Source organism: Schistocerca serialis, chromosome 9 (assembly GCF_023864345.2).
Source record: "Schistocerca serialis cubense isolate TAMUIC-IGC-003099 chromosome 9, iqSchSeri2.2, whole genome shotgun sequence".
In the NCBI taxonomy this organism is placed as follows: domain Eukaryota; kingdom Metazoa; phylum Arthropoda; class Insecta; order Orthoptera; family Acrididae; genus Schistocerca; species Schistocerca serialis.
In genome coordinates this window covers 422069044-422081516 of record NC_064646.1, presented here as the reverse complement: position 1 = coordinate 422081516, position 12473 = coordinate 422069044, and the positions used below count along the sequence as shown (strand labels likewise).

At 40.3% G+C, this 12473-nt stretch overlaps 1 protein-coding gene across 2 annotated transcripts in view; it reads left to right on the top strand.

The window, feature by feature from the left end:
• LOC126419028 (sensory neuron membrane protein 2-like) overlaps window positions 1-12473 on the top strand; it is a 242499-nt gene that overhangs the window by 191201 nt on the left and 38825 nt on the right. Inside the window, exon 7 of one of the 2 annotated variants that reach the window (XM_050086087.1) lies at window positions 8315-8512. The exons of the other annotated variant lie outside the window; for it this stretch is intronic. Within the exon in view, the coding sequence (XP_049942044.1) occupies window positions 8315-8512 (198 nt within the window). The remainder of the gene's footprint in view (window positions 1-8314; window positions 8513-12473) is intronic. 2 annotated transcript variants of the gene reach the window in all.

The window sequence follows — 12473 nt, the reverse complement described above, 5'->3', positions numbered from 1 at the left end:
GCAGAGGATCAAGTAGGTAAAAAGACGAGGACTGGTAGAAATCCTTGGGTAACAGAAGAAACATTGAATTTAATTTATGAAAGGAGAAAATATAAAACTGCAGTAAATGAAGTAGGCAAAAAAGGACTACAAACGTCTCAAAAATAAGATCGACAGGAAGTGCAAAATGGCTAAGCAGGGATGGCTATAGGACAAATGTAAGGATATAGAGGCTTATGTCACTAGGGGTAAGATAGATACTGCCTACAGGAAAATTAAAGAGACCTTTGGAGAAAAGAGAGCCACTTGTATGAATATCAAGAGGTCAGATGGAAACCCAGTTCTAAGGAGAGAAGGGAAAGCAGAAATGTAGAGGAGTATATACAAGGTGTATACAAGGGCGATGTAGTTGAGGACAAAATTATGGCAATGGAAGAGGATGTAGGTGAAGATGAAATGGGAGATATGATACTGCATGAAGAGTTTGACAGAGCACTGAAATACCTAAGTTGAAACAAGGCCCCGGGAGTAGACAACATTCCGTTAGAACTACTGACAGCCTTGGGAGAGCCAGTCCTGACAAAACTCTACCATCTGGTGTGCAAGATGTATGAGGCAGGCGAAATACCCTCAGACTTCAAGAAGAATATAATAATTCCAATCCCAAAGAAAGCAGGTGTTGGCACATGTGAAAATTACCGAACTATCAGTTAAATAAGTCACAGTTGCAAAATACTAATCCGAATGCCTTACAGACGAGTGGAAAAACTAGTAGAAGCCGACCTCGGGGAAGATCGGTTTGGATTCCGTAGGAACATCGCACCACGTGAGGCAATACTGACGCTACGACTTATCTTAGAAAATTGATTAAGGAAAGGCAAACCTACGTTTCAAGAATTTGTAGACTTATAGAAAGCTTTTGACAATGTTGACGGGAATACTCTCTTTCGAATTCTGTAGGTGGTAGGGGTAAAATACAGGGAGCGATCGGCTATTTACAACTTGTACAGAAACCAGATAGCAGTTTTACATGAAAGGGAAGCAGTGGTTGGGAAGGGAGTGAGACAGGGTTGTAGCCTCTCCCCGATGTTATTCAATCTGTATATTGAGCAAGCAGTATAGGAAACAAAAGAAAAATTCGGAGTACGTATTAAAATCCATGCAGAAGAAATAAAAACTTTGAGGTTCGTCGATGACATTGTAATTCTGTCAGAGACAGCAAAGGTCTTGGAAGAGCAGTTTAACGGAATGGACAGTGTCTTGAAAGAAGGATATAAGATGAACATCAACAAAAGCAAAACGAGGATAATGGAATGTAGTCGAATTAAGTCGGGTGATGCTGAGGGAATTAGATTAGGAAACGAGACACTTAAAGTAGTAAATGTGTTTTGCTATTTGGGCAGCAAAATAACTGATGGTGGTCGAAGTAGAGAGGATATAAAATGTAGACTGGCAATGGCAAGGAAAGCGTTCCTGAAGAAGAGAAATTTGTTAATCTCGAGTATAGATTTAAGTGTCAGGAAGTCGTTTCTGAAAGTATTTGTATGGAGTGTAGCCATGTATGGAAGTGAAACAAGGACGATAAATAGTTGGGACAAGAAGAGAATAGAAGCTTTCGAAATGTGGTGCTACAGAAGAATGCTGAAGATTAGATGGGTAGATCACATAACTAATGAGGAGGTATTGAATAGGATTGGGGAGAAGAGAAGCTTGTGGTACAACTTGATTAGAAGCAGGGATCGGTTGGTAGGACATGTTCTGAGGCATCAAGGGATCACCACTTTAGTATTGGAGGGCACCGTGGAGGGTAAAAATCGTAGAGGGAGACCAATAGATAAATACACTAAGCAGATTCAGAAGGATGTAGGTTGCAGTAGGTACTGGGAGATGAAGAAGCTTTCACAAGATAGAGTAGCATGGAGAGGTGCTTCAAACCAGTCTCAGGACTGAAGACCACAAGAACAACACAATGAATGCCTGTGTTCGTTATATCCGTCATGTACGGTTCCGATCATATTTCACCAACATAGGCACAAGTACCTCGGATGCGTGCAGACAAGTGAGGATCGTTCCATCCTCTCTGCCTTTCATTCTGTCTTATAGGCAAACACTGTCCCTAAATCTATCATCGACCTTAACACTCTTGTCTGAGAAACGTGGCAGAAACACCCGTTCCTATCGGAGAAAAATTTATGTCCAAGTCCACTGTTCAGCCACTTCCTCGAATTGCTAGTCAGTAGCAGGAACACGACTCAGGTCCTAAGCTCCCACATTATTAGAGGCATAACAACTCCAGCTTTAGAAAACTGTTAATGACATATCTACTAAAACAACAGTAAGGATTACCATTGTCCCTGTACACGCTCGTTGCCCTCGTACATCCTTCTTCCCAACCAGATCTTCATCCTTTCCCGTATTCTTAGCTGATGCAGTCTCCTTACATTTCCTTTCCACAGAGCTCGCTATGTCAGAAAACATCTACCTTGTACATCTATTAATTCTTTTGGTACCTGCCACTATCATTATTGCTATTATTATTATTATTATTATTACTATTGTCACGATTAGTGGCAGCAGCTGCAATAGTACAAGTACTGCTAGCAATAACTTTATAAGTTTAAAGTCTTAATTACTTACTCATATTGTCACTACAGACACTCAGATCGTTTAATTACTACTCGTCGTATTAAAATTGCTATCTCTTAGGTAGCTATGATATACTGCATGTGTGACACCCGATGTAAGAGAGGAAATGATGGCCAAAATAACATCAGGTTTAATAAATTAATAAAATAACGCATAATATCTTATACAAAGTAGTGCAGTAAGTTAAATCATGTCTTGTAGACGGATCTTTCTATTCGATACACAATTTTTTATTTGTAAACTGGTACTCAACATAAAACAGAAACGAAAAGGAAAATCTAATTTGAAGCATAGTTACATAAGTGTAAATGAAAATATATGTTGATTGATGTGAAGTTCGGCCAGTGTGCCATTCAGGAACTTTCAAACGGTCAGCTAGTAGCCATCCTAAACTTAAACGTTGACATCACATAGACATAAACAAATCCTTTAAATGATACGTGGAAGTTGAACTTGTTAATTAAGTATGTGAACGAACACTTATGCTCATCTCTTTATCGAAACTCGGTGCCGTTATTGTAGAATAAAATGGAAAAATATACACTCCTGGAAATGGAAAAAAGAACACATTGACACCGGTGTGTCAGACCCACCATACTTGCTCCGGACACTGCGAGAGGGCTGTACAAGCAATGATCACACGCACGGCACAGCGGACACACCAGGATCCGCGGTGTTGGCCGTCGAATGGCGCTAGCTGCGCAGCATTTGTGCACCGCCGCCGTCAGTGTCAGCCAGTTTGCCGTGGCATACGGAGCTCCATCGCAGTCTTTAACACTGGTAGCATGCCGCGACAGCGTGGACGTGAACCGTATGTGCAGTTGACGGACTTTGAGCGAGGGCGTACAGTGGGCATGCGGGAGGCCGGGTGGACGTACCGCCGAATTGCTCAACACGTGGGGCGTGAGGTCTCCACAGTACATCGATGTTGTCGCCAGTGGTCGGCGGAAGGTGCACGTGCCCGTCGACCTGGGACCGGACCGCAGCGACGCACGGATGCACGCCAAGACCGTAGGATCCTACGCAGTGCCGTAGGGGACCGCACCGCCACTTCCCAGCAAATTACGGACACTGTTGCTCCTGGGGTATCGGCGAGGACCATTCGCAACCGTCTCCATGAAGCTGGGCTACGGTCCCGCACACCGTTAGGCCGTCTTCCGCTCACGCCCCAACATCGTGCAGCCCGCCTCCAGTGGTGTCGCGACAGGCGTGAAAGGAGGGACGAATGGAGACGTGTCGTCTTCAGCGATGAGAGTCGCTTCTGCCTTGGTGCCAATGATGGTCGTATGCGTGTTTGGCGCCGTGCAGGTGAGCGCCACAATCAGGACTGCATACGACCGAGGCACACAGGGCCAACACCCGGCATCATGGTGTGGGGAGCGATCTCCTACACTGGCCGTACACCACTGGTGATCGTCGAGGGGACACTGAATAGTGCACGGTACATCCAAACCGTCATCGAACCCATCGTTCTACCATTCCTAGACCGGCAAGGGAACTTGCTGTTCCAACAGGACAATGCACGTCCGCATGTATCCCGTGCCACCCAACGTGCTCTAGAAGGTGTAAGTCAACTACCCTGGCCAGCAAGATCTCCGGATCTGTCCCCCATTGAGCATGTTTGGGACTGGATGAAGCGTCGTCTCACGCGGTCTGCACGTCCAGCACGAACGCTGGTCCAACTGAGGCGCCAGGTGGAAATGGCATGGCAAGCCGTTCCACAGGACTACATCCAGCATCTCTACGATCGTCTCCATGGGAGAATAGCAGCCTGCATTGCTGCGAAAGGTGGATATACACTGTACTAGTGCCGACATTGTGCATGCTCTGTTGCCTGTGTCTATGTGCCTGTGGTTCTGTCAGTGTGATCATGTGATGTATCTGACCCCAGGAATGTGTCAATAAAGTTTCCCCTTCCTGGGACAATGAATTCACGGTGTTCTCATTTCAATTTCCAGGAGTGTAGTTGAGGAGCATAAATAGAATGTTAAGAACTGCATTATACAATACACAGCTGTAAGGGTATATTTTGTTAGAGACGATTTATATCAGTAAAGGATGAAACCATTATTGAATCCAATGTATCATAGAAGAATAGAAACAGATACAACAAAGTATTAAGTTAAAATATGCAACTGTTACGTGAAACAACATTAAATACATCACGTCTTACAGCACTGCAACAAAAACGTTACAAAACTATTTCAGATTTATATGTAGCTAACTGAAATAACAGTTGGCAGATGTACATTGTTCGATCAGTAATAGTATGTCCATTTAATCTCGTAGACATTTGTATGTGACATACCCAAGCAGTTAACAGAGCTGGGCAAAGATTATTCAGGTATTTAAGGGGACAAGTCCCTGAAAGGGCTGCATTTTTACATTGTCTTCACCCTCATAGTGCAACTTCTCTATAAATGAGAGATAGCACAAAATTCTTACACACAATTAGGGTCATTATTCAAAGCATTTTCCAAAACATCATTGATATATTTATCATATTTTGGTATCGACAACAATATTTATAATAGTATAAAAAACGAAGCACTATTTCACTGCGGTAACATTTTCTTTGGAACCACTGTTTTCACAGATTGGAAAAAGAGTCAGAGTACATACAACATTCACATAAGTGTTTCATGCCTCCAATTTCCTTCAGTAATGCTGATCTGTGAAAAATACAAGTACTTTATTTTACTACAACAAAAATATTTTAAAATGTATCTAAAATATGACCGACATCATCATCATGTTGTACTTTTTTCAGGAAATAGTAGGCAAGGGAGGTAAAGGAGATCATTCAAAATTTCTGTATCACTTTTTGCGAGTTTAACTTTAGTCATTTAGGAGGAAAAAGTACCTGTATGATGAAAATTCAAGTTTTTCGTATATCGCAAAAGGACATTTACAGATTTAATTGACATACCACTATGGTCGTTTAGAACATTCCAGCTGCATACTCCAGTTGCCCTTCTGTTTCCTTATCCTCGATATTCTTTCTTTTCTTTATCGTTGAGTCCTTGGTAGCGGCTTCTGCAGCTGTCTCTGCTTCGGTTACCCGACGCTTATCAATAACAGTTAGAGCTGAAGCCACATTCCTTCCCATCTGGATGTTCAATTTCGTCCTAACATTGATCCTAGAATTTGCACCATCATTGAATGTTATCATTGCATTCATTACACCAATCTTCCGCACTGTTAGCCCAACAAATCCAGTTGTGGGTATTCTCTCTCATATACAGCTCTTGAACCTTTCATTTACATTCTGAGAAAGACTATGTATACATTTCCTAAGTAGATTTTTATTTGCCAGATCACGATATATAGGCCTAATTGCTTCCATTACAGCAAGTGGTAAGGAATACTTGTGGGTATATTGTACGCCTGTACCTATGCTCAACCAGTACTTGCACCACGAATCTTCCCCTTCTGGACACAAACAATGCTGTGGTGTTTCATCTGTTAATACTCTGTGAAACCATGTGCCCCAAACAGCTCGTCTCATGTTCTCCTTATCTCCTACATTTCTCCTTATTGCTGCTGCTCTTTTCATTGAATGTTCACATAAATCTTTAAGTATTAATTTATTGTATCTGTGAAACCTCATTGTAGGTAGAGGCAGATCCATCACTGCACAAAAAGTCTGGGCAGCTCTCCATCGTCTTCCAATACATTGTGTTGCATAAGCAAGCTGTATGTTTATACTGTAATGTCGACTATCAGTTACTGGCGATGTCATAGTATCACTGTGCATCTTACACGAGTTACAGGCAATCACTAACCGACTTGAAAGACCATTCCTTGCTGAAATGTCCTCAGAAACGTCAATACTATCTTCACAATTGCAGTACTGAGATTTCACAGCACTCTTCAAGAGTATTGACAGCATATTTAGGTTCACAATAACATTTCCGTCGTTACTGCTGCTCACAATACTACTAGGCTTGTTCTTGTTACATTCAGAAAGCGAAATTTTACGTCTAGAAGCACTGCCTGTAGACATTGTTTCTGCAGGCGACTTTTGAAGCAACTGATGTTAATATTCGGTTGTGCTTGCAACTGGTTGCCGTGAAACTTTCGTTTGGGCTAAATTTCTTTACTCTCGGCATTTGTAGCACAGGAAATACACACACAGAAACAAAACAACCCACAGTAACTACAAAACCACACGCGTATGAAATTCCGAAATCATATATTCTCAGATCTTTGTTTACATTCGAACCATTGCCTTCCAGACATGCCTGTACTTTGGTCCCGGGGGTCAGTGCCTTCTAGAATACACCTGTGTTAACGATCCGTAATTAACGACAGAGAACACAGATGAGCAAAGTAATGCGTCACGTGTTCTGATGCACTTCAAACTGACAGATGGGCGTGGCCCCTGTACAACATTACGTTCAACCTCAATTTTAGAACTAATGGAGAATGATAATGTCCATAAACTATACATTTTTGAAATCAGCATGAAATGTTCTTTCCTATAGGCCAAGAAACTTTTGTTTCAGATTTTTATTCATTTTCATGAGCATGTCCCCTTAATGAATTGCAAAAATATACGAACTACTAATAAGATCGATGTCAGTACCATATAGATGTCAAAATTACACATAATGAGAAAATGCCTCTAATATGTTACAACATTAATAATTCAGTTACAAACCATTTGCATTTTGTAGAGCACTTGCCCACAAAAGACAAGGTCCATTTCACATTATACCTCGAAACTGATAGTGTATGACATCAGTCTATGTCTCAGTGATATTTTCTTAATGGTTCATAGCTAGGGCTATGGTATATGTACTGTCTTATTTTATCCAGATCTTTTGCATGGCAGTTGCTGACTTATTCCTATACAATTCATCACAGTAATAGGAGATTTTATGGATAACATATCATCAAGCATGAAGTTAAGACAATCTAATTACTTACTGTTACATCACTGTGACTTCTACAAAATGACATGTTAATATAGATAAAGTTCCTATGAGCATAAAACCAAGAAATTTTCTGGCACTTATTAGGGACATGTTTCCACAATATTTGTAAAGTAGATATCGACATTGGAACCCATAAATGGCTCATAACTCTGGTACACCGAATTACTTAGTAATTGTACACAGTTACCTAACTTTTCACCACTAAGACCAGTACACGATAGAAATGCTGCTATATAACATATGCAAAATAAAATTTTTTATTGGAAGTAGGGATTTTCTGTATTTTTACCGTAGTCTTGACATAACCCAAACGTCAATAAACTTCAATAGCTCCTCTCACACTATACAATTCCTCTACAACTAACTTAATATCTGCAGCTGTGAGCTTCTCCATCATTAACTGATCTCGTCTTATGAAGAAGATATCTTTATGTCATGACTGTGTGTGTATATGTATGTGTATACACAGAATAAAAGCAAAGTGACATGCAGAACTGAATATTTACTCGCAAAAGAGGCATTTATTTAATAATCGTCACAAAGAAAATTTTTCTGTAAATGATATTAAGCTATCATAATCCTCACTCTTTTTGTGGACAGTGTGATTGGTGTGTGAAATTTCACAAGAAAGCACTTCTGGTTCTTCACATATATTGTATCATTATATCAAGATGAAACCTAAAGAGCAGAGAGAAGTAGTGTACGTTTATTTCTATGTTACATGTATATGTCTTTTTTCTTTTTCACAGGCGCTGATTTCGATAGTGCACAAGTATCCTTTTTACCTTAGATGGCTTGCCATAAAGATGCTAGCCCCACTAAATTTGCAACCGTTCATCTCCATTACTGTGAACGAACTGATGCTGGGATATGAAGACCCGCTCGTCACGCTGGGCAATACGTTTTTATCAAAGTCTCTTCCCATAACCAAAATAGGAATTTTTTATGTAAGTATATATATATATATCTCCATTTCCTTCCAGTAAAAAATTAATGCCCTTGGCACTGTCATTCTTTTTCGTTTTACACAGCAAACTGGCTATTCCCTTGAACCTCTGAATTTCCTAGTTTCCACAAGCAGCGTTGATTTACTATTAAAGTACAGATGCATGCTATTACTGGCACATTAGGGATTTGACTATGCTCATTGACTGAGATTATTGATGACATGACCTGTTATTAAACATTTTACTGCAGTAGTGAGTTTGTGAACATGATATTATGGATTTTAAAACGTGCGAAAAACATTAACAACAGTTGTGGAAACTGCACAGTACTTCACCTTCACTGTGTATAATGTAGCCATGAGGTTTATATTGGATTACTTTTTCCCAGAGTGTGGTGTAGGCTAAATCCTTCAGTTCTTTCTCCCATCTTTGGGTCTTGTTTTTTTTCATTTTACTCTCAGCTGACATTGTGGTCCCGTTAGTTTAATTTCGGTTTATTTGTTTATTGCTGCCAGTTTAAGTGAACAGTGGTCAGTGCCGGTGCGAGAATATTTTCCCACAACGACCTTTTATTATTTGGCGCCCTCTGCTCGTCACTCTTGCAGATATTACTTCCATTCCTTGGCCTCTTGGTAAGATCCTTAAAAATAAATCTGTATATAGTAGTCGTGGAATTGGTTGACATTTCTTTTGAAATACGTTCTAGGTTAACATTCCAGAGCTATATACACTCCCGTGTTCGAACCCCGCCACTGCTTAAATTTCGAATAAAAATCCTCAGCAATGGCGGCTGTAGGCTTCCGGCATAAAAAGTCACTTTCATTCTGCCAAAGGCCTAGTCAAAGATAACGGAGTAGCGGACAGAGGTTCAGGGCACGCTCTTGCCCTTGCTGTGGGAAATTGCCCCTAAAGGCAGAATAATCAGCAATGATCAACGTCTTCTGGATGCGGAAGACAACGGAAACAATTGCGTTAAAGACGCATAATGTGTATCCGCGAGGCATGCTGCCAATTACTGAAAAAGTATCATGATGATCTCGCCATTGGCAAAAGATTCCCGACTAGTTACCCATTCATATCTCCGGAAGGGGGCTGCCATATGGGAGGTGACCATGAGAAAAATATTGGGTGACGAATGAAAGCGTAACGTTCTATGAATCGGTGTGCGGAAAGTCAAAAGTCTGAAGATGGTAGGAAAGGTAGAAAATCTGAAAAAGGAAATTCTATGGTTCTATCTGCATAATGGGGGACCAGTGAAGAGAAATGCAAAGAAGACATTTCTGGACAGACGAATATAGGATATATAATAAAGCGGGGATAAGATCCGTTATGAATAGGAAGCTAGGGCAGAGAGTGATTTAGATTAGATTAGATTAATCATTCATTTCATGGACACACAAAAGAGCGGGTGCTCCTTGCTGTGGAACATGTCAGATAAACGCATTACAAAAATGTAATTAGAAAAACTTGAGTTTCATTAATTTTAATGATCCTCAGTGAATAAACAGTAAAATTACGTACATGAATTAAAATTAAATTTCTAATATTTACAGGTTTAATATTTACATCTGCTTTAACGAATTCCATCATTCACACAGTAGCTAGTTACTTGGCTATTACAACGAAGTACTGTCAAAAATTAAAATGAACAATTAGGAGATAGGGTTTTATTTTCATCACAATGACAACTTGCCAACATCGGCAACGATAGTTCATACATACTTGTCTACATAGCAAATCGAAGAGATACAGGAAGTTTATGAGGAATTGAACGGGCAATTCAATACGCAATTGGACATGAAAATCTAGTACTCCTGGGGGCTGTAATGCGATTGTAAGGAAAGGAGTAGGATACTGGGTTACAGGAGAATATGGTCTTGGTATTAGGAATGAGAGCGCGGAAAGACTAATAGAGTTCTTCTATCGATTTTAGCTAGTAATAGAATCACAAAAATAGAAGGTATACATGGAAAAGGGAAGGAGATAGGGTGAGATTTCAGTTAGATTACGTCATGGTCAGGTAGAGACAACGAAACCAAATACTGGATTGTTGGGAATACTCAGGAGCACTTTCCGGTACATAGGCAGATACAGACTCAGATCACAGTTTAGTAGCGATGAAGAGTAGAGACTAATGAGGAAGAATCAACACCCAAAGAAGTGGGATGTAGAAGTACTAAGGAATGACGAGATATGCTTGAAGTGTTACGAGGCTATAGATACTGCGATACAGAAAAGCTTTGTAGGTAGTTTAGTTGGAGAAGAGTGGACACCTCTCTAAAAGGGATCACAGAACATAGGTATAAAGAAGGCAACTGCGAAGAAACCATGAATAACAGAGATAATACTTCAATTGATGGCTGAAAGAAGAGGTACAAAACCGTTCAGGAAAATTCAGGCCTACAAATTACAAGTCAGATAGGCTTGTAATAAATAGGAATCTCAGGAAATCTAAGGTGAAATGACTGAAAAAAATGTAGATAAATGGAAAAAGAAATGATTGTCGGAAGGACTGACTCACAAAACGATGAACTTAACACCAAGGGTTGTAACATTAAGAGCGCAATGGGAATTCCACTGTTAAATGCAGAGGAGTGGCTAGATGGGCAGGTGGGATAGAAAACATTCCACCAGAATTTCTACAATCATCGGGGGAGTGGCAACAAAACAATTATTTGCGTTGGTGTGTAGAATGTATGAGTCTAGCGATATGCCATCTGACCTTCGGAAAAACATCATCCACACAATTCCGAAGATTTCAAGAGCCGCCAAGTGCGAGAAATATCGGCAGCAGTCCTCAGCTCGTGGTCGTGCGGTAGAGTTCTCGCTTCCCACGCCCGGGTTCCCGGGTTCGATTCCTGGCGGGGTCAGGGATCTTCTCTGCCTCGTGATGACTGGGTGTTGTGTGATGTCTTTAGGTTAGTTAGGTTTAAGTAGTTCTAAGTTCTAGGGGACTGATGACCATAGATGTTAAGTCCCATAGTGCTCAGAGCCATTTGAACCAGCCATTTATCGGCAGCAGAAAGCAATTCTGGGGTTTTGGGTGATAGTGGAAGCCATACTAAAAAAAAATCGAGACACCTTTAGAGGCCTGTGAAAAGGCCCAACAATGTCTAATGGAGGAAGATTTTATATATTGTGATTAAAATAGGGGTAAGCTATAGGGAAAGACGGGTGATATATAATATTTACAACAACCAAGAGGGAACAGTAAGGCTGAAACACCAAGAATGAGTCCTCGTATTAAATTGGTTGTAAGACAAGAATGTAGTCCTCCGCCCCTATTGTAAATCTATATATCGAAGAATCAATGACAGGGATAAAAGAAAGGTTCCGGACTAGAATTAAAATTAAAGTTGAAAGGATATCAGTAATAAGATTCGCTGATGGCATTGCCATCCTCATTGAAAATGAAGAAGAATTATAGGATCTGCTGAACAGTCTAATGAATACAAAATATCTATTACGGAAATGAGTGCAGCGAGAAACTTAACATCATGTTTGGGCATCACGAAGTAGACAAAGATAAGAAATTCTACTTCGTAAGCAGCTAAAGAATCCATAATGGAAAGAGCAAGAAGGATATAAAAAGCAGAGTAGCACTGAAAAAAAAGTTATTTGTGACCAAAAGAAATCCAGAAATATAAAAAATAGGGCTTAATATGTGGAATAAACTTCTGAGACTATACGTTTGTAGTTCAATATTGTACTATAGTGAAACAAGGACTGTGGGAAAACCGGAAGGGAAGAGAATCAAAGTATCTCAGATGTAGTTCTTCAGAAGAATGTTGAAAATTAGGTGGACTGGTAAGGTAACGAATGAAGAGGTTCTCCGCAGACTCGGCGAGATAAATAGTATACGAGCAAGAAGAAGGAGCAGGATTATAAGATATCCGTTGCGACGTTAGTGAGTAATTTCCATGATACTACAGTAGTGAGTAAAAGCTGCAGAGGAAAACAG